Source organism: Dendrobates tinctorius, unplaced genomic scaffold, assembly GCF_039654945.1.
Source record: "Dendrobates tinctorius isolate UK_male_01 unplaced genomic scaffold, ASM3965494v1 ptg000149l, whole genome shotgun sequence".
In the NCBI taxonomy this organism is placed as follows: domain Eukaryota; kingdom Metazoa; phylum Chordata; class Amphibia; order Anura; family Dendrobatidae; genus Dendrobates; species Dendrobates tinctorius.
In genome coordinates, this window is record NW_027361816.1 from 4445191 (window position 1) to 4468932 (window position 23742).

Below are 23742 nucleotides of genomic sequence, written 5' to 3' on the forward strand. Positions count from 1 at the left end.
GCAAGTGGACTTCAAAATGCACAGGAAGAAAACCAAATCACCAGCAACAACTGAGGGAAGCTTGCTGACTTAAATCTTCCCAGTCTGTAACACCTGACCTCCAATCATCCTCTTCAGGTGATTGACTTCTTTCAACCCGACCAGCTCCATTACCCGCAGCAACCACCAGAGGGAGCCCAAACTCAGAAGTCAGGTCAAAAGTGTTCACAACAGAGCAGAGATGTCTATGGAGCGGAGCCACGTGTGTACGAGGTGTACGGAGCGGAGATGTGTACGAGGTGCATGGCGCGGAGCCGTGTGTGTATGAGGTGTACGGAGAGGAGCCGTGTGTACAAGGCATACAAAGCGGGACCGTGTATGTATGAGGTGTGCGGAGCCATGCATGTACAAGGTGTATGGTGGGGAGCATTCACACCTCCCAACCGTCCCGGATCCAGCAGGACAGTCCCGATTTTCAGTCTGCCCCACTGCCCCGGCTGGGAGGTTACTTTTCCAGCGGACACAGGAGTACACAGCGGAGCCCCGAGTAGCACGTTAAAACTCGCACGTGACGTTCCACCGTAAGTATAGGAGTAACCCCGGCACACTAATAACATGAAAGTAAAGTCTTCTCAACGACAGTCTTTAATTGTTGTGATTTTATTGATTGTGAAAAAAAAGGGTGGTGTTACAATCCAAAAAAGGGTGGTGTTACAATCCAACGTTTCAGCTCTACATCTCGAGCTTTCATCAGGGATATGACTACAATATATACAATAAAAGAACAAAAATCAATAAATAAACTTTATAAAGTATTATAAAACCAAAAATCTAGTGATAGGTGATACATAAGGTGGGGACAGTGTCAAACATCCTTTGTGAAGGTGTGTATGGATCTATAATGATGTGAGGCCAGTGAGTATGTATTGTGGTGTGATACGGTGAACATGTGAGAGGTTGAAAAGAGGAATAGAGTGAAGGTGTAAGGAGTTGAAAAGCATGAATGTGTAGGTAGTGTTGAGAAAGGGCATTAGGGGACAGTGAAGTGGAGTGGGAATAAAGGTGAGGTCATCTAAGGAGGCAGTGTGTAAGGGGTGCTCTTGTAAATGTTAAGGCATAAGGTATAAATACCTAGATCCTTGGTTTTGAGGTGTGTGTATAAGTGGTATAGGTTTGCCTTTGTAATCCAGCTGCTGGAACGGTACCTATAGTAACCACTGAGAAAGGGTATAGGTTAAGGAATAGCAAGGTATATAGAAAGAAAAGATATAAAAGAAAGTTTTAGGGGTCACATACCGATGTGTAGGGTCAGCACGTGACTCCCGTCCTAAGGACAAAAAAGCAGGTCAATAAGCTGAGATGGAGAAAGGAAACCCAGTCTATGAAGACTGTAGGGCACCATTACCTTGTGTCCTAAATCTAGTCAGGTGTGGAGGAGGCCAGAAGTGCATGTGGCTTAGTGCAGTGATGTTAAATACTGTCAAGCACTTCCTGATTGGGTGGGGAAGGGGCGGGAATGGGGGGAAGGGCCATCGCCATCTTAGTGAGGTCAAAAATGTCTGAATGAATGTACTGAGCATGTGCAGGGCGGGGATAGAGAATGAGCATGTTTTGACTTGACAGGAAGAGATGGTGGCAGTCGCCATCTTGGTAAGGTCAAAAAATGTCAGAATGAATGTACTGAGCATGTGCAGGGCGGGGATAGAGAATGAACATGTTTTGACTTGACAGGAAGTGATGTTGGCAGTCGCCATCTTGGTGAGGTCAAAATTGTCAGAATGAATGTACTGAGCAGGTGCGAGCCATCCAGGAAGTGAAGTAAAAAAGGGAGGGTTGTGAGGAAATGTCACATGCATACAGGCGGCCATTTTAACGGTGGGACTGTGCTGAATTCATGCACGGTGATAATTTCAGTGCTGGTTGTGCCTATCATAGGCACAACCAGCACTGAAATTATCACCGTGCATGAATTCAGCACAGTCCCACCGTTAAAATGGCCGCCTGTATGCATGTGACATTTCCTCACAACCCTCCCTTTTTTACTTCACTTCCTGGATGGCTCGCACCTGCTCAGTACATTCATTCTGACAATTTTGACCTCACCAAGATGGCGACTGCCAACATCACTTCCTGTCAAGTCAAAACATGTTCATTCTCTATCCCCGCCCTGCACATGCTCAGTACATTCATTCTGACATTTTTTGACCTTACCAAGATGGCGACTGCCACCATCTCTTCCTGTCAAGTCAAAACATGCTCATTCTCTATCCCCGCCCTGCACATGCTCAGTACATTCATTCAGACATTTTTGACCTCACTAAGATGGCGATGGCCCTTCCCCCCATTCCCGCCCCTTCCCCACCCAATCAGGAAGTGCTTGACAGTATTTAACATCACTGCACTAAGCCACATGCACTTCTGGCCTCCTCCACACCTGACTAGATTTAGGACACAAGGTAATGGTGCCCTACAGTCTTCATAGACTGGGTTTCCTTTCTCCATCTCAGCTTATTGACCTGCTTTTTTGTCCTTAGGACGGGAGTCACGTGCTGACCCTACACATCGGTATGTGACCCCTAAAACTTTCTTTTATATCTTTTCTTTCTATATACCTTGCTATTCCTTAACCTATACCCTTTCTCAGTGGTTACTATAGGTACCGTTCCAGCAGCTGGATTACAAAGGCAAACCTATACCACTTATACACACACCTCAAAACCAAGGATCTAGGTATTTATACCTTATGCCTTAACATTTACAAGAGCACCCCTTACACACTGCCTCCTTAGATGACCTCACCTTTATTCCCACTCCACTTCACTGTCCCCTAATGCCCTTTCTCAACACTACCTACACATTCATGCTTTTCAACTCCTTACACCTTCACTCTATTCCTCTTTTCAACCTCTCACATGTTCACCGTATCACACCACAATACATACTCACTGGCCTCACATCATTATAGATCCATACACACCTTCACAAAGGATGTTTGACACTGTCCCCACCTTATGTATCACCTATCACTAGATTTTTGGTTTTATAATACTTTATAAAGTTTATTTATTGATTTTTGTTCTTTTATTGTATATATTGTAGTCATATCCCTGATGAAAGCTCGAGATGTAGAGCTGAAACGTTGGATTGTAACACCACCCTTTTTTGGATTGTAACACCACCCTTTTTTTTCACAATCAATAAAATCACAACAATTAAAGACTGTCGTTGAGAAGACTTTACTTTCATGTTATTAGTGTGCCGGGGTTACTCCTATACTTTAGTCTTGTTTTTTCCCAGAGCACCTAAGTTGGGGTTTGAGCCTGTCATATCTACTTTATGTTCCACCGTAAGTGACGTGATGGAAGCTGACCGGAAATTAGGTAACTTCGGGAGGAGATTGTGACGGGACCATGGAGGGACTTCAGGAAATGCTTCAGGGTAGAAATGCAAAATGAGCAATTGTAAGTAAACAGTGCTATATAATGTAATGCTTCAATATATTAAGAGGATAAAAAGTCTGGTGGGAGGAATAGGAGGAGTGTTTCTTTCAGATGGAATTGATTAGCGGGAACTTAACGTGTTTGTTCCCACTTGGATTTCTAACTAACTGTTTCAGGATCATGCAGAAAATGCTTTAAATATTCAAACCAGTAAGTTTCTTTTTTAAATTAAATGTTCCTTTTTAGGTTTAGTCTTCCTTTAAAGACTACCTATCTTTAGTCTGACGCTGCTATTCTTTTCTGAAATAAAAAGGGCAGTCCCAGACTGTTATTTTCAAAATATCGCCTATAAGCAAAAGTAATCTCAAAAGTCCCTAAAGGACCCAACTTTCAAGCTAAAATGTTGTCCAAACTTCTAGGATGTGGGAAAACTGCAAGTACAGTGGCATCTCCCAAACTCCCCCTCACTGCGAAAGATCGAGACATGAGATCTCGCTGTTTGCATTTAACCAGAATTGGCACATGCTTTAGTAAGAGGTTACCAAATGGTAACTGTTGTAATCATGTTACCCTTCGGTAACCGCTTAGTAAAGTCTGTAATATTGTTGGCTTAATTTAAAAGAGCAAACGTTCATGACACCCATGTAGATCTCGCTTTTTCAAAGCAAGGTCATGTAGGGTTGAGGCATTAAGGAACACTTGATACCACTTTTGCAGATAGGTTATATTTTGAAAAATCATCAGCTTATTCTTTCATTAAATAAAAAAGGCAACCCAGACTCGTAATAGGTAGTCTTTTAGTATGTGGCTTTGTATATCATGCAGGAGTGAAACCCTTCTCCATTATTAATAGCTTACCATTACCAACCTACAGGTGATTATTGCACTCCAAGTATATGATATGAGTGATTACGAGGAAGCTTCACATGCATCAAAGAATTCTTAGGCTCGATCCCAAAATTACATACGACATCAAAATCAACTACATGCATGGACATTTAAATATATCTATCATGTCATTTTTTTATCAGTGCAAAACATCAAAATGTCAATGTTGAAATTTAGAAAAACCTGTGTTACACAGCAACACAACAGTAGACATCAGACATGTACAATGAAGCTACAGGAATGCCGGCACCTCCGAGAACGAGCATGGTACCGGACATCTTATGAGTCTGCAGAAGTGCTTCAGCGGTTGGATCAAAGATTCCTGCACTGTGTTTAGACAGAAAACACAAACCTTCAATGACAAGCTGGTAAAATGATCTTCTAAGAAGACCACAAAAATGAGCCAGATGGTATCAGGAGGTGGACCTTACAAAATGTGGATACACAGCACCATCGTAAAACTGTAGCACAGATTCTGCATGGAGACGTAGATGATATTATACCTCTGTAATGTGGATAGACATTGTCATTTCATTCATTGTAGAACTGCTGGTCACATAGATGCAATGTCTGGTACTGTACACACAGTACAGGAAACCTGTCAAAATGAGGCTGTGTGTGGCTTCAAGTCAAATGAGACCACTCGCTGGTCATACGGGGCCCTCTGTCATTCCTTCATGCATTAAGCTGTCATTGTTTTCAGTAGGTGTTGGTTCCTCTTTCTTTTGGGTGGTAACTTGACGAAGACATATAGAGGGGCGGTGGCAGGAAGAATGCGTCAATTCTGGGTAATGTTGCCGGTAACAGATGTAGGCCAAAATCAGACCGATCACACCACCTACGAAGGCATCTGGAAAAACGGAGATACAAAATTAATCTATTAACATTATGGCATACGGATTTATATGACAAGAGGATGAGTTTGAATTTTTGGTCAATGGAGTCAGCTATCAGCTGAGTGTGACCACAGACTATAGACAAGGGGGTTTGGGTAAGCTGCATTAGAAATGAAGCTGTTTGGCATTGCTGAGGGCATTACTTAGTTTTCTTTTTTGTTTAAAAAAAAAAGACCACGGACTGGTTTAAACAAAAAAAAATATTCTGCTGGTCAAACCCTTTAAACTCCTAAGCTAAAATCTTCTAAACTCTGAAAAGTGGTACAAGTGGCTAAAATACACTTATAGAATTCATTTGATCATAAGTGTTTCTATGTATATTTAGAGACTACAAACAAACTGTGTAGTCTGATTCTGCAATATTGCTCAGTCATTATGTGAGGACATGCACCACGTTACAATTACAGCAATAAAAAATAGTTGAAAATACTACATAATTATGCTCAGTCTCATAAGTATGTAGATATAGAAGGTTTTGAAGCCTGTATGGTACCCTTAGAGACTCTAGTCCCTATTGCCAATGACAACTAAAAAGTTAAACATCCAGAATCAAATGTTTTTTCCTGTCACTCCGGCTTTTTCAGCAGTAGCCTAGCTGTCAGTCACCACCACAGTCCCATGGTAATCACACAGACACAGCTTCTGGGCCTGTTTGATTAATGTGATGGTCATATGTTTGCTTAAAAGAAGGCATTCTATGATATGTATTCGATTCATTCTGCAGATAGGGACGGAATGCCTTACAATTCAAGTAAAAACAAGAGAGGGGGCGCAGACATAGGGCTTCACCTGGTATAAATCAATGAAAATGAAAAAAGTACTCTGAAGTACTCACCCTTTATGGGTTGTGTTCAGACACAACCACTCACAACATTTTTTGCAGTTGTATAACTGCTGCAGAGCTCGTGCAGGTGGAAATATCCACTAAGAATCACAAGTTGAGGATCAAGAAAAGCACTTCTGAGCAACCGCGCTGCTACAGTGACACAAATTCTTCAGAAATCCATATAAATCTTTCAAGTTCTTTATTAAATGTACTACAAAAACTACGCATTTCGAGGAGACAAACCGCACCTCTTCTTCAGGTTACAGTACAGAGTTGTAATCGGTCTATACAAATGATAGCTTTATATGCTGTGTGGACATGGCCCCCGTCGTAAGAAAAGGGCGTCAACCCACACATGTTGCACATAAAGATATTTGAGAAGAAAAACAAAAACAAGCAAAATAACATATATATCAAAAAACATATATTCCAGATAGTGATAGTATTGTGTATCCCATTCAGACAATAAATATGATAACATAGACTTCTATAATTAAATGAATAGAAATATAAGAAATATATAAAACACAAAAAAAAGGAAACAAAAGAGGAAAAAGAACCAATTTCATCGTGGTGAGTTTAAGACAAATGTCTGACAATTTCACCACTGAGCCATCATAAGTGATCAGTTACCAGTGGTGAAAAGTAATAAAGAGTAATTACTCATATGATATAACTAGTGCAAATAAAGAGTGCAAAAAGTATCCTTTCACCAATAATAGTGATAAATAGGAACATATAAAAATAAAATGAAACAATCGCTATATAAAGAATAAGTATGAAATAATAAAAAAAAAATTTCCCTTTTTTTTTTTTATTCTCCTTTTCCCTTCCCTTTTCTCCTTTTTTTCTTTCCTCCCTTTTTCCCCTTCCCTTTTCCTTTCCCCCCATTTATAAGCCGCCATACTTTATAATATATTTAGGGAGAGAATAATTAGTCCCTCCTTTCAGTCAAAAAGATGGGCTATCATGGTGACAGTAACCACTGTATGTTCCCTACATAAGTGTGGAGAGCAATAGTCACCAAAAAAGGCAAGCTAGTCTCCTACATCAACACAATCCAATTGGTAAGTTAGAAGTATGCAATACACTGAACCCATATCTAATGGGTTCAAGTGTGTATACCGCTATGTCCCGATAAAAGAACGGGCAGAGCGGCTACTAAATAAGAGTGGAGAGGAATGAAGGCAGGGAGCCTTCTTCAGAAAAAAAGACCGATTTTTTTGTATATATTGCCATTCTCATAGCAGATCTATGAAAGAACTAAGCGCATATTGCCACAATTCCCAGTGTGGCAAGGGAAGGGAAAAATGGAGGAAAGAAAAAAAGGAGAAAAGGGAAGGGAAAAGGGAAAAAAAAAAGAAAAAGGGAATTTTTTTTTTTTTTAAATTTCATACTTATTCTTTATTTAGCGATTGCTTCATTTTATTTTTATATGTTCCTATTTATCACTATTATTGGTGAAAGGATACTTTTTGCACTCTTTATTTACACTAGTTATATCATATGAGTAATTACTCTTTATTGCTTTTCACCACTGGTAACTGATCACTTATGATGGCTCAGTGGTGAAATTGTCAGACATTTGTCTTAAACTCACCACGATGAAATTGGTTCTTTTTCCTCTTTTGTTTCCTTTTTTTGTGTTTTATATATTTCTTTTCATTTAATTATAGAAGTCTATGTTATCATATTGATTGTCTGAATGGGATACACAATACTATCACTATCTGGAATATATGTTTTTTGATATATACAGTCATGGCCAAAAGTATTGACACCCCTGCAATTCTGTCAGATAATACTCCGTTTCTTCCTGAAAATTATTGCAAACACAAATTCTTTGGTATTATTATCTTCATTTAATTTGTCTTAAATGAAAAAACACAAAAAGAATTGTCCTAAAGCCAAATTGGATATAATTCCACACCAAACATAACAAAGAGGGTGGACAAAAGTATTGGCACTGTTCGAAAAATCATGTGATGCTTCTCTAATTTGTGTAATTAACAGCACCTGTAACTTACCTGTGGAACCTAACAGGTGTTGGCAATAACTAAATCACACTTGCAGCCAGTTGACATGGATTAAAGTTGACTCAACCTCTGTCCTGTGTCCTTGTGTGTACCACATTGAGCATGGAGAAAAGAAAGAAGACCAAAGAACTGTCTGAGGACTTGAGAAACCAAATTGTGAGGAAGCATGAGCAATATCAAGGCTACAAGTCCATCTCCAAAGACCTGAATGTTCCTGTGTCTACCGTGCACAGTGTCATCAAGAAGTTTAAAGCCCATGGCACTGTGGCTAACCTCTCTAGATGTGGCCAGAAAAGAAAAAATTGACAAGAGATTTCAATGCAAGATTGTGCGGATGTTGGATAAAGAACCTCCACTAACATCCAAACAAGTTCAAGCTGCCCTGCAGTCCGAGGGTACAACGGTGTCAACCCGTACTATCCGTCGGCATCTGAATGAAAAGGGACTGTATGGTAGGAGACCCAGGAAGACTCCACATCTTACCCCGAGACATAAAAAAGCCAGGCTGGAGTTTGCCAAAACTTACCTGAAAAAGCCTAAAACATTTTGGAAGAATGTTCTCTGGTCAGATGAGACAAAAGTAGAGCTTTTAGGGCAAAAGCATCAACAATAGAGTTTACAGGAGAAAAAAGAGGCATTCAAAGAAAAGTACACGGTCCCTACAGTCAAACATGGCGGAGGTTCCCTGATGTTTTGGGGTTGCTTTGCTGCCTCTGGCACTGGACTGCTTGACCGTGTGCATGGCATTATGAAGTCAGAAGTCTACCAACAAATTTTACAGCATAATTTAGGGCCCAGTGTGAGAAAGCTGGGTCTACCTCAGAGGTCATGGGTCTTCCAGCAGGAAAATAACCCAAAACACACTTCAAAAAGCACTAGAAAATGGTTTGAGAGAAAGCACTGGAGACTTCTAAGGTGGCCAGCAATGAGACCAGACCTGAATCCCATAGTACACCTGTGGAGAGATCTAAAAATGGCAGTTTGGAGAAGGCACCCTTCAAATATCAGGGACCTGGAGTAGTTTGCCAAAGAAGAATGGTCTAAAATTCGAGCAGAGCATTGTAAGAAACTCATTGATGGTTACCAGAAGCAGATGGTCACAGTTATTTTGGCTAAAGGTTGTGCAACCAAGTATTAGGCTGAGGGTGCCAATACTTTTGTCCGGCCTATTTTTGGAGTTTTGTGTGAAATGATCAATGTTTTGCTTTTTGCTTCATTCTCTTTTGTGTTTTTTCATTTAAGACAAATTAAATGAAGATAATAATACCAAAGAATTTGTGTTTGCAATCATTTTCAGGAAGAAACTGAATATTATCTGACAGAATTGCAGGGGTGTCAATACTTTTGGCCATGACTGTATGTTATTTTGCCTGTTTTTGTTTTTCTTCTCAAATATCTTTATGTGCAACATGTGTGGGTTGACGCCCTTTTCTTATGACGGGGGGCCATGTCCACACAGCATATAAAGCTATCATTTGTATAGACCGATTACAACTCTGTACTGTAACCTGAAGAAGAGGTGCGGTTTGTCTCCTCGAAACGCGTAGTTTTTGTAGTACATTTAATAAAGAACTTGAAAGATTTATATGGATTTCTGAAGAATTCGTGTCAGCTCAGAAGTGCTTTTCTTGATCCTCAACTTGTGTTACAATTCAAGTAGAATGTCATCATCATACTTTGTAAGTTCTTACCTTGCCAGTGATGTTTGTAATCACACATCCGTGAAAGTGCGATCATCATAGCACAATACAGAGGCAGAATTGTGGCACAGAGGCGCCAGCTCTTCCCTTGTCCTAATTCTGTAAAACAATGTAATTTCCCTGCCAGGTAGAAAGAGGTGAATCCAAGGCCCGAAAATGCAACTGTGGTAGAAATATTAAAAGACAGAAAAAAAGGTAGTGGTATGCATAGAAAAAAATATTTGAAGACAAATGTAGAAGTTAAGTACATTCATAATCTAGTCAGTGGAAAATCAATTGAGGTGGATTCAGTAAATAATGGCAATTTCATGAGTGTTTTCATTGGAAAGTTGATGGACTCATAGAGGGATGCATTGATGACAAGTTACAAACTCTATTTTTCAGTGAAAAAACCACAAAGCCCCAAAATTATATTGTTTTTGTCTTAGGTACTCCACAGCAGTGGTGTAACTATAGTTTTATGACCCCCGATGCAAAATTTGGACCTGGCCTCCCCCCTGCATGTTAATCAGATGCATGGGCCTTTGTAGCATTCTAAATCCTGTAAAGACATATGTGTTTGCCCACCTATTCTTCACTATATAGTAATGTCTCCCATCTTGGCCCTTGTCCTGGTATATATGTCCTCCATTCTGGGCCTCTTTCTGGTATGTATGTCTCGCGTTCAGGCTCTGCATGAAAAAAAAAATAACCCCAAAAGCCTCATAAAACATTTTTCTCATCTTCCTCTGCTCCCATGACGTGTGGCATCCTCTTATGTAGTCGGTGCAAATGCTGGCAGCTTAGATTGCTGTGCCTGCTATAGCTATGTATGACATAATGCAATGCCACTTCTGGGCACCATGATGGAAGCTGCCGGCCTCTGATTGGCCGTTGACATGTATTGCAGTGCAGTGAGCCAGCGGGTCCCTGTGTTGAAACACACTTTAGCTAGATATATACGTCCTTGAACGCACATCCAGCTGAAGTAGGTGTCAGCGGGCCCCTCTCCCGCAGGAGCCGAGGGCTTGACCGCGATCGTTATGCCCCTGCTTCACAGACACATGGGAGTCTTCATACAGGTCCCAAAAAGGTAAGGTGGGTGCTTATCCCTCAGGCAAAGTATTTTCTACTTTTTATTGGAGAGCCACTTTAAGACATTGCTTGACCTTGTCCTTGGGTTAAAAGTACGTTATTATTAACAAAATTAGCTGTTATAGCATTTCTAATCTCTGTCACAATGTCAGTGCTACTCGCTCTGTAAGGATGATACCTGGAGGTGCCCCACAGCTGTTCTTCCTGTTGTAGAACTACCGTATCTATAGCTCACTTGCTCATTTTATTATGCCAGAGGATAGAGTTTATAAGAATGAGAAGGTCCGCAGAGGATGAGAACAGGAAATTAATCATAGTCAGGAATCTGGGTTAAGATCAATTTGGCATCTCGGCTAACAAAAATGTGGGGCACACAATAGACCATCCAGGGAAAATGTATAATGTACAGGCATACATTTCTACACAGGAAGAAGTCAACACTGTCACATTTCCAAACACGAGAACGAAATGAACTCAATGAAAGAAAAGAATTTAAAGGCGTTAAACTGATTATTCATATATATATATATATATATATATATATATATATATATATATATATATATATAGAGGTTGTGTTCACATGGCGCAGCTGTGATAAGGTGGTCAAACACTAAGCGCTGAGCTGTTGCATTCTATTAGCACACCGACACTGCATGAAAACTGCATTACTGTGCATATCTGCACTAATCCTCAATATGAAGAGGCCCCATTATAGGCACCAAATATTGGCAGATAAATGGCAATGTGACAAAATTTCACCCGCTGTATATATATAGCGAATAATGTAATGAACACTTTTTATCCCCTTCCCGACGTGCTCACACCTTACATCTACTTATAAGGCCACGTTCACACGTTCAGTAATTGGTCAGTATTTTACCTCAGTATTTGTAAGCCAAAACCAGGAGTGGGTGAAAAATACAGAAGAGGTGACATGTTTCTGTTATACTTTTCCTATGATTGTTCCTTTGCTGTTTTGGCTTACAAATACTGATTTGAAATACTGACCAAAATACTGACATGTGACTGTAGCTTAACGGCAGTGACCGGAGCAAGCTCTGATCATTGCTATTAAACCATTTCAATGCGCTGTCAACATGTGACAGCAGCATTCAATGTTGTTGGATACCTACGCACGCCTGCTGCATGCCACTATGACTGTCTTCTTAAGGGCCCGTTACACGTAGCTGTAACGTCACTGGTTTCTGACGTAGCAGTGATATTGCTAGCGATATCGCTACATGTGACACTTACCTCCGACCGGCTCCCCCGCGATGATCGCTGATCGCGCGAGAACGGCCTGGGCCCATTTCTCGTCGGCCGATTCCTGCTGGGCTTCCTGTGCTGCGCCGACAAGCGACGCGTGGACGCGGGCGGGAGGACGTCAGGATCGCCGCGTCTGACAGGTAAGTAGCGACCCCCGACCGCTGCTATGTCGCTGGTGAGATCTGCCTGTGTGGCAGCTCACTAGCGACCACTTAACGATGCACCAGCGATCCATATCGTTGTCGGGATCGCTGGTGCATCGCTACGTGTAACGGTACCCTTAGTTCTCCTATGACGCACAACCTGTTGCTGAGCTTAACAGAAAAACGCCATTTTAGCTATATACTTCAACACGGTATCAGAGCAGTACATAGAAACAGAAGACTAAAAAATAAAGTTAATAAAATGAATAAACGTAAGAAAATTTTGTATCACCACATCCATAAATTACAGTGTGATATGTCAAAATATAAAATACGTTAAATAAACCTGCACTATAAACTCTGTAGAAGACAAAAAAAATAGAAACACCAGAATTGCATTTCTTCAATGACCTCATCTCCAAAAAAATCTAAAAAAGTAAGATCAAAATATCCCATGTACTGCCAAACAATATCAATAAAACGTCAGCTAACCAGGCAAAATACAAGTCATCACACGGGTCTATGGAAAAATGAAAGAGTTATGCATCTCAAAAATAGCGTCACAAAGCAAAATTTTATTTTTTTTTCAACTAATTTCCTTTTTTTCTCCCACCTCCTTAAAAATATACTCAAGTTTGGTATCATCAGAATCTTCCTGACCTGTAAAATAAGGATGACAGGCTTTTTTTTACTGCAAAATGATCATTGTAAAAACAAAACACAAAAAAACTGTGGTGGAATTGCAATTTTACCATTTCACTGCACTTAGATTTTATTTTTCTGCTTGGTGGTACACTATATGATAAATTCAATGGGGACAAAGAATAGAGCAAAACAAAGCCTTAATACAGCTAGATTGGTGAAAAAATAATTAAAAAAAAAGTTATGTTTCTGGGAAGAAGTAAAGGAAAAAAAAGGAAAGCGCAAAAAATTGGAAATTATCCAGTCATTAAGGGTTTAAGTGTTATACATCGGAATATGTTCTGTTTTGCTGAGGGAATCGGTGGCTGTACACAATGTACATTTCAATCTGGTCTCAGACCACAAAAGCAATTTAAACTGGAGCGATTGGACACTTGGCTTTTTAAGTTTTTCTCGAAAGCAGGATACATATGGTAAGGTTCCAAATCGGTAATGAGTGGCATATGGTTTCTAATTAGTCCAAACATATGTAGCTAAATGAATAAGTAAAGGGAATTAGAGGCACAATTGCTTTGCTTCTCCCTTATCTGTTGCATGGTCTGTGGTCATGGCAGTTCCATTATTAACCTCTCACTACAATATAGCAACAGCTCAAACTTATTTTCCAAACTTTTGATTTGCCAATCTGATGCAGAAGTATTCCTCAAAGATCTATCACATTCCGTCCATGCAACGTACAGGTGCTAGAAAGCTGCTGTCACATGGAAATATCCTCCTGTAGCAAAAAGACCACCACCATTGTTTCTTCTGCTGTAGGGGATGGCCCTCTCTGCGTAGTGCCACCACCATGAGCTTCATAGATCTTATTGCAGACCTGCAATCACAGTGACCTAGTGGTGCTGAGCAGATGTCAATCAAGTGTGTGTGGGTGGTGCCGAACAGTTAAAGGGATTTTTCACTGTCAGTAATCTGCACATCATTGGTGTGCCTGTGTTAATAATAATATATATAGAGAGCACTCACCCTCCCCAGGTCTAGATCTGTGTTTCAGACGTTGCTGCGGTCTTGTCAACAGCACTGCCACCAGTTCCTGGACTCAACGGCTCATGCAGCTGTGACAAGGAGCTGGACCCTTGGAGGGTGAGTTCGTTTTTTTATTCTATTATTTTTTCTACTATTTTTAACCAGTGTGTGCAGAATGCCAAGAGGGAATATGCAGAAGGCATCTAATATGTGCCGGCAGAGTTTTGGTAACAGGAGACACTTCAGGAAATCATTGTTGGCTATGTTTTGCAGTCACTACAACTTGCACCTACTCACACTTAGGAAGTGATGGTCAAGTTTTTTTGTATAGCTAATTTGGAGGGTGTGGCTCCCTCTGCTCGGACACTACACTCCTCCCATTGATCTGCAGGTGTTCAACCAATTCTATTTGACCATTCAGATGGTAGGCTTGCAGCCCAGGAGAGACATGTTTGTCCATTATTGTAGGATTTTTAGCCTGAAAGTGGCATGTACATTAGAATAGGGAAGGGTTATGATAGAGCCCATCTACAAAGTGTCACCTTGCCGTGGTTGATGGGCACACATGAATTGGCCAATTTATGCGCTAAGAGCCTTCACTTTTTTTGTAAGTACACCTTGCTGAGGGACAATGCAGTCAGAAATATGTCTTGGCATTCACAGAGTGCTGCTGTGCTTTTTTATACATACTTTCCAATCCCTACAGCTTGCACCTATTCACACTTAGGAGATGCTGATCAGGTTTTTTTTGTATAATATATATATATTTATTTATTATTATTTATTATGTTTTTGGACTTATCTAATTATTTAGGTAAACGTAAAGCTCCAGAAAGGCTCCAGAGCATAGCAAAAGTGGAGGACAGCGCGTCTAAGGGGTAACGCATTCATATTCATGTAACATGTGGACTGCAGGGAATACCAAGCCCCTAAGGACGAGCTCTGACGCTTTAGGGCTGTGAACTGTATCATCGCTGCCATCTACCTTTCACACCGTATTTCTGCTATACAATATTCAGCGCACTGTGTAATAATCGCACCGTGTACTCTTGATGACAATCTAACTTCACAGTTTCCTCTTTGCTAATTCCCTTACCACTATATTACATTTCTTACAGTACAAGTCCAGATATTATTCTTCACGTAACCTTTACACTATTACTGAAAAGGATCCTTTTTTTCCATAACGCTGCAGGTATCCACATATACAGTCATATGTAAAAGTTTGGGCACCCCTATTAATGTTAACCTTTTTTCTTTATAACAATTTTGGTTTTTGCAACAGGTATTTCAGTTTCATATATCTAATAACTGATGGACTCAGTTATATTTCTGGATTCAAATGAGGTTTATTGTGCTAACAGAAAATGTGCAATCTGCATTTAAACAAAATTTGACCGGTGCAAAAGTATGGGCACCCTTATCATTTTCTTGATTTGAACACTCCTAACTACTTTTTACTGACTTCCTGAAGAACTAAATTGGTTTTGTAACCTCATTGAGCTTTGAACTTCATAGCCAGGTGTATCAAATCATGAGAAAAGGTTTTTAAAGTGGCCACTTGCAAGTAGTTCTCCTATTTGATTCTCCTATGAAGAGTGGCATCATGGGCTCCTCAAAACAACTCCCAAATGATCTGAAAACAAAGATTATTCAACATAGCTTTTCAGGGGAAGGATACAAAAAGTTGTCTCAGAGATTTAACCTGTCAGTTTCCACTGTGAGAATCATAGTAAGGAAATGGAAGAACACAGGTACAGTTCTTGTTAAGCCCAGAAGTGGCAGGCCAAGAAAAATATCCGAAAGGCAGAGAAGAAGAATGGTGAGAACAGTCAAGGACAATCCACAGACCACCTCCAAAGACCTGCAGCATCATCTTGCTGCAGATGGTGTCACTGTGCATCGGTCAACAATACAGCGCATGCATAACGCTTTTTTGTATGACCAAACAACTCAATCTTTGTTTCATCAGTCCACAGGACCTTCTTCCAAAATGTAACTGGCTTGTCCCAATGTGCTTTTGCATACCTCAGGCGACTCTGTTTGTGACGTGCTTGCAGAAACGGCTTCTTTCGCATCACTCTCCCATACAGCTTCTCCTTGTGCAAAGTGCACTGTATTGTTGACCGATGCACAGTGACACCATCTGCAGCAAGATGATGCTGCAGGTCTTTGGAGGTGGTCTGTGGATTGTCCTTGACTGTTCTCACCATTCTTCTTCTCTGCTTTTCTGATATTTTTCTTGGCCTGCCACTTCTGGGCTTAACAAGAACTGTACCTGTGTTCTTCCATTTCCTTACTATGTTCCTCACAGTGGAAACTGACAGGTTAAATCTATGAGACAACTTTTTGTATCCTTCCCCCTGAAAAGCTATGTTGAATAATCTTTGTTTTCAGATCATTTGAGAGTTGTTTTGAGGAGCCCATGATGCCACTCTTCATAGGAGAATCAAATAGGAGAACTACTTGCAAGTGGCCACCTTAAATACCTTTTCTCATGATTTGATACACCTGGCTATGAAGTTCAAAGCTCAATGAGGTTACAAAACCAATTTAGTTCTTCAGGAAGTCAGTAAAAAGTAGTTAGGAGTGTTCAAATCAAGAAAATGATAAGGGTGCCCATACTTTTGCACCGGTCAAATTTTGTTTAAATGCAGATTGCACATTTTCTGTTAGTACAATAAACCTCATTTGAATCCAGAAATATAACTGAGTCCATCAGTTATTAGATATATGAAACTGAAATAGCTGTTGCAAAAACCAAAATTGTTATAAAGAAAAAAGGTTAACATTAATAGGGGTGCCCAAACTTTTACATATGACTGTACTTTCTTTCTTTAATACCTATATTAGCAAGAATATAATTCTACTAATTCTAATAATACTACGTTTTCTAATAACTAATATTTCCTGCTTCAAAGATTAATATTGTCTCAGAAATCCTTATATCCTACGGTAATTATGTTTTTAAGTGGAAAAGCATAGATAATTTATACTGTCCTTTTTTATTCTGACATGTTTCAGTGAAAACCTGGTACAGAAACAAAAGAAAAGTAGAAGAATGAAAAAAAAAAAAAAAGCCACAAGTTAAAAAAAAAGGAGTTATAGCGAAACACAGTACCATACAAACTCATAGCTAAACTATTAGAACCTTTCTGGTAAAATGAAACAAATAAATAAACTAAAACTAATCGCCTGGACAGAAATGATGGTACCATTAATAGAGTTGAGCGAAACGGGTCGAAAAAATTCAAAAGTCGCCGACTTTTGGCGAAGTCGGGTTTCATGAAACGAAACCCGACCCTAGGATGAGGTCGGCCACGAGGTCGGCGACTTACGCGCCAAAGTCGAGTTTCAAAAGTTTGTTTTGCGCTCTTTTTCAGCCAATCAGGATCCACGGACACTGTGGGCAACGTGATGACATAGGCACGGGTCACCACCATCTTTCAGAAGGGCATGCAAGTGATTGGCTTGCTTTGGTGGGCGTCACAGGGGGTATAAAAGGGCGTGCACGCCGACCGCCATCTTACTTCTGCCGATCTTAGTATAGGGAGAGGTTGCTGCTGATTCTGTAGGGAGAGCGTTAGGCAGGGAAGAAGACAAAAAAACTGCTTCTGCTGCTAGAGATTTGGCCTGCACAACACACCAGTCACTGTGTGTGCAGTGCAAGGGGAGGCTATATAGTGGTGTATCAGTGGTGTTGGTTGTTGGGCTGCCTTTTAAGGCTTCCTGACAGGCTGGCATTGCTGTTTACCCACTGCTCCGCAAACTGCTTTTTTAAAAGCAATCCCAATTTTTTTTTTTTTGTCTGCTGAGAAGAAAAAAAAACTGCTTCTGCTGCTAGCAATTTGGCCTGCACAACACACCAGTCACTGTGTGTGCAGTGCAAGGGGAGGCTATATAGTGGTGTATCAGTGGTGTTGGTTGTTGGGCTGCCTTCTAAGGCTTCCTGACAGGCTGGCATTGCTGTTTACCCACTGCTCCGCAAACTGATTTTTTTAAAAGCAATCCAATCTCCCTTATCCTCTAGTCACTTTTGTCACAGCTGTGCCATCGAGCCTGTCACATAGCGCTCAGATATCAGTGGGCCTCACACAATCCACAAGTGTCCAGTGTCCAAAAGTGTGTGCAGAAATTCAAAATCTCCCTTATCCTCTAGTCACTTTTGTCACAGCAGTGCCATTGAGCCTGTCACATAGCGCTCAGATATCAGTGGGCCTCACACAATCCAAAAGTGTCCACTGTCCACAAGTGTGTGCAGAAATTCAAAATCTCCCTTATCCTCTCGTCACTTTGGTCACAGCTGTGCCATCGAGCCTGTCACATAGCGCTCAGATATCAGTGGGCCTCACACAATCCAAAAGTGTCCACTGTCCACAAGTGTGTGCAGAAATTCAAAATCTCCCTTATCCTCTAGTCACTTTTGTCACAGCAGTGCCATCGAGCCTGTCACATAGCGTTCAGATATCAGTGGGCCTCACACAATCCAAAAGTGTCCAGTGTCCAAAAGTGTGTGCAGAAATTCAAAATCTCCCCTGTCATATAGACACCTTGTACCTTGTTTTACATTACTATATAGTTTGTTGGATTTTGTCTACATTTCTACCAAAAATGAGCAAGGCTGGTGGAAGAGGCCGTGGAATTGGGCGGGGGTTGGCAGCTGGTAATGATGGTGTTGGTGGTGGACTGATGGTAGTGGCAAGAGCAAAATAGGACCGAATGCAGGAGGTGCTGACCCTGCGTCATCGTCTGGCTAGATAAGGCCTCGAACGCTTAGTTTTCTAGGAGTTGGCAAACCGCTTTTAAAGCCAGAGCATCAGGAAAAAGTTTTGTCTTACATTGCTGACTCAGCCTCCAGCTCTATCGCCTCCTCTTCTTCAGTTGTAAAAAGTAAAAGCACTGAGTCGTCATTGGAGGCTCATGTTCATGAACCACACCTTTCCTTGTGTCCTTCACCCCAACCAAGATTGAAGGATGACGCAGGCCATACTACTGATTACTCCATGGAGCTGTTTTCACATACCATGCCTGGATTATCAAGTCAAATGGTGAATTACCCAGGCCAAGATGAATCTGACATGGAGTGCACTGATGCACAGCCGCTGATGGATGATTCTGCTGGTACATTCACTCAGAGCACTACATTGTCCTCGCAGTGTACAGAGCCAGATTCTGACCCTGATGAGACTCAGGTGCCCCTTCCCGCACACTATACCACCATACACGGTGACACAGAGGAAGGTGCACATGACATAGAAGAGGAGGTGATGGATGACCCAGTTGTTGACCCAGATTGGCATCCATTGGGGGAAGAGGGTGCTGCTTCCAATAGCTCAGATGAGGAGCATCCACAGCAGACATCGACATCGCAACAGCTGTTATCTGGCAGGCCCGGAGCACTCCAAAGACAGGTTCCAATCATCAAAAGAGTTGCTGGACAGCTTGTCCAGAGGGTCAAAAGATCACAGCGTGCTAGGCCGCAAAATGTCTGCCAAAGTAGGAAGAGTGCAGTGTGGCACTTTTTTGAACAAAATCCTCATGATCAGGCCAAGGTTATCTGTAAGAAGTGCGCAAAGACCTTTAGCCGAGGGAAAAATCTGAAAAATTTGAATACCAGTTGCATGCTTAGACATTTAACCAGCATGCACTTGCAAGCGTGGACACAACACCAAACCTCAAGTGCCACATGTGCAACTGATCACAACGAAGGTAGTCAGCAACGCTACATTGTTTCCCCCACTGTAAGCCCACCGGTTAGCACAGCAGCAAATGTTGAGGTGTCGTTGCAAGACCACAGCAGTCAGGGAATCCCACTGTTATATCAACGAAAGACTGATTCTAGGCCATCAGAAAGAACACCAACTCCATCACCATCATCAACCCTCTCTCAGTCCGCCCTGTCCACCGTTACTTCCACCATATGCAGCTCTCAAGTCCAGCTCACCCTCCCAGACACTATGAGTAGGTCAAGAAAGTACTCAGTCTCTCATCCGCGCACACTGGGTTTGAACGCCCACATTGCCAAACTAATCTCGTTTGAGATGATGCCCTTTCGGTTGGTGGAAAGCACAGCTTTCCGCGAACTCATGGCCTATGCAGTACCACGCTATGACCTACCCAGTCGCCACTTCTTCTCTCGCAAAGCCATCCCAGCCCTCCACCATCATGTGAAAGACCGCATTGTCCATGCACTCAAGCAGTCAGTGAGCGGAAAGGTGCACCTCACAACTGATGCATGGTCCAGTCGGCATGGCCAGGGCCGTTACGTGTCCATCACTGCGCACTGGGTTAATGTGGTGGATGCAGGGTCCACAGGGGACAGCGGTGGTGGGACAGTGCTGCCTAGCCCACGGTATAGGAAACAGTTGGCTGTAGGCGTTCGACCCTCCTCCTCCAGAAGCGAAAGCTCGTCCATAGAGCGCAGTCGTACGAGCACTCCATCTGCAGCTGCCACTGTTGCACACGATGTGTCCCCCTATCGAGCAGCTAGTGGAAAGCGTCAGCAGGCTGTGTTGCAGATGATGTGTTTGGGCGACAGACACACCGCCGAGGTGCTGGCCGAGTACTTGAAGCGACAAACTGAGTCATGGCTGGGCAGTGTACATCTTGAGGCAGGCAAGGTAGTTAGTGATAACGGCCGTAATTTTGTGGCAGCCATAGCCCTTTCAAAACTCAGCCACATACCTTGCTTGGCTCACACCTTGAACCTGGTGGTGCAGTGCTTCCTCAAAAATTATCCGGAGTTAACAGCCCTGCTCCAGAAGGTGCGAAGACTGTGCGCGCACATCCGCCGGTCGCCTGTACACTCCGTTCGTATGCAGAAGCTGCAGCGATTGCTCCACCTTCCCAACCACCGCCTCATTATCGACATTGCAACAAGGTGGAACTCCATCCTGCACATGGTGGAGCGGCTGTGCGAGCAGAGGCAGGCCATAATGCATTTGTGGGAGGATACACGGCCAGGCACTTTGAGAGCAGACATGGAGTTGACAGGTGTGCAGTGGTCGAAGCTGAAAGACCTTTGTAAAGTCCTTCAGTGTTTTGAGGAATGCACACGGCTGGTAAGCGCAGACGACGCCATCCTAAGCATGAGCATCCCACTTATGCGTCTGCTCATGCAAACTTTGACGCACCTTAAGGAGCAGGTGTCTGCAGCCAATGTTGATGAGGAGGAAGAGGAGGAGGGAATCCTTGATGACATTCAGCCATTGTCTGCTCAGGGACCTCTCCTGGAAGAGGTGGAGGAAGAAGAGGAGGAGGAGGATGATGATGGGGATGATTACTTAGGGGAGGAGGATGCATCTCGTGGGGCAAGTGAAAATGTTGGCGTGGCAAGGTCTGGTACAGGGTTTGTGTGTGACTGGAGGGATGTGGATTTGCCAGAAAGTGCTCCTCCACCCAGCACTCGCAGTGCATCATTGACACCGGGAACATTGGCCCACATGTCAGATTATGCCTTGCGGATCCTAAAAAGGGACCCCCGCATTGCCAAAATGATGAACGATGACGACTACTGGTTGGCCAGCATCCTGGATCCACGCTATAAAGGCAAATTACAAAACATCATGCCACAGGAGAACCTTGACCTAATATTGGCTAATAAACAAACAACTCTGGTAAATCGGTTGCTTGAGGCATTCCCAGCACACAGCAGCGGTGATGGTTCTCACACGAGCCGTACGGGCCGGGGGCAGCTTGGCAGAGGTGTTCGTGGTGCACACAGCAGAAGTGGCGTTGGAGACAGGGGTTTCATGACAATGTTGTGGACTGATTTTTCAAATACCACTCACACAACTGGTAATACTGCATCGATGGAAAGTGACAGGAGACAGCAGTTGTCAACTATGGTTACAAACTACTTTTCCTGCCATATCGATGTTCTCCCACACAGGTCATTCCCCTTTGACTATTGGGTCGCTAAACTGGACACCTGGCCTGAATTGGCCCAATATGCCTTACAGGAGCTCGCTTGCCCAGCTGCAAGTGTGCTATCGGAAAGAGTCTTCAGTACAGCTGGATCAATCCTGACAGAAAAAAGGACCCGTCTGTCAACCCAAAATGTGGATGATCTAACCTTCATTAAAATGAACCACGCATGGGTTTCCAAGGATTTTGTCCCACCTTCCCCTGATGACACATAGGGTAACAGAAAAATGGCTTGCTTTGGTCCACCTCTTCCTGGTACTTCACCTATTTCGCCTTTTGCATCAGCTGAATGTCCAACATCAACATATGCCACTTTCTAAAACTCCCTAACTGTGCTGCCTCCCCCCCCATGGCCGGGGTCACCACCTACCGCACGACACCGTGCGAGTGCCGTTGCCCTGGACAGGTGGGTAGGCCGACTCTTGGGCGCGGGCACTGGCACAGGGTCCCTCATAGTGCAATCAAGTGTCTCTGACGGTGGTGGTGCACACCCGCCATCAGACACACCGCTGTGCTATGAGGGGCCCAGTGCCATTACCGACGACCACGAGTGGGCCCCCCTTGCTTGGGCAGGGCCCCAGCATTTGCAATCTTTACCTCTCCCTGCTCCTCCGCTGTGTAATCTGGGCCGTCAAATCCATACTGTGCCTGACACCGTCTGAGCCTGCCTCCTGAGACATATATTTTGAATGTGTACGCTATCCATACATGTTATCCAGGGATACGGTACCCTTTCTAACCTTTGTGCAATCACGTGCAATCCATACTGGGCCTAACACCATCTGAGCCTGCCTCCTGAGACATATATTTGAATGTGTACGCTATCCATACATGTTATCCAGGGATACGGTACCCTTTCTAACCTTTGTGCAATCACATGCAATCCATACTGGGCCTAACACCGTCTGAGCCTGCCTCATGCTGTATAGACATATATTTTGAATGTGTACGCTATCCATACATGTTATCCGGGGATACGGTACCCTTTCTAACCTTTGTGCAATCACGTGCAATCCATACTGGGCCTAACACCGTCTGAGCCTGCCTCATGCTGTATAGACATATATTTTGAATGTGTACGCTATCCATACATGTTATCCAGGGATACGGTACCCTTTCTAACCTTTGTGCAATCACGTGCAATCCATACTGGGCCTAACACCGTCTGAGCCTGCCTCATGCTGTATAGACATATATTTTGAATGTGTACGCTATCCATACATGTTATCCAGGGATACGGTACCCTTTCTAACCTTTGTGCAATCACGTGCAATCCATACTGGGCCTAACACCATCTGAGCCTGCCTCCTGAGACATATATTTTGAATGTGTACGCTATCCATACATGTTATCCAGGGATACGGTACCCTTTCTAACCTTTGTGCAATCCATACTGGGCCTAACACCGTCTGAGCCTGCCTCATGCTGTATAGACATATATTTTGAATGTGTACACTATCCATACATGTTATCCGGGGATACGGTACCCTTTCTAACCTTTGTGCAATCACGTGCAATCCATACTGGGCCTAACACCGTCTGAGCCTGCCTCATGCTGTATAGACATATATTTTGAATGTGTACGCTATCCATACATGTTATCCAGGGATACGGTACCCTTTCTAACCTTTGTGCAATCACGTGCAATCCATACTGGGCCTAACACCGTCTGAGCCTGCCTCCTGAGACATATATTTTGAATGTGTACGCTATCCATACATGTTATCCGGGGATACGGTACCCTTTCTAACCTTTGTGCAATCCATACTGGGCCTAACACCGTCTGAGCCTGCCTCCTGAGACATATATTTTGAATGTGTACGCTATCCATACATGTTATCCAGGGATACGGTACCCTTTCTAACCTTTGTGCAATCACGTGCAATCCATACTGGGCCTA

At 42.7% G+C, this 23742-nt stretch overlaps 1 protein-coding gene across 1 annotated transcript in view; it reads right to left on the reverse strand.

The window, feature by feature from the left end:
* Positions 1-3228: 3228 nt before the first annotated feature.
* PLPP4 (phospholipid phosphatase 4) overlaps positions 3229-23742 on the reverse strand; it is a 252006-nt gene continuing 231492 nt past the window's right edge. Inside the window, exons 6-7 of the mRNA XM_073546626.1 lie at positions 9757-9927; positions 3229-5157 (exon numbers count right to left, since the gene is read on the reverse strand). Coding sequence (XP_073402727.1) covers positions 4958-5157; positions 9757-9927 — 371 coding nt within the window. The 3' untranslated portion in view covers positions 3229-4957. The remainder of the gene's footprint in view (positions 5158-9756; positions 9928-23742) is intronic.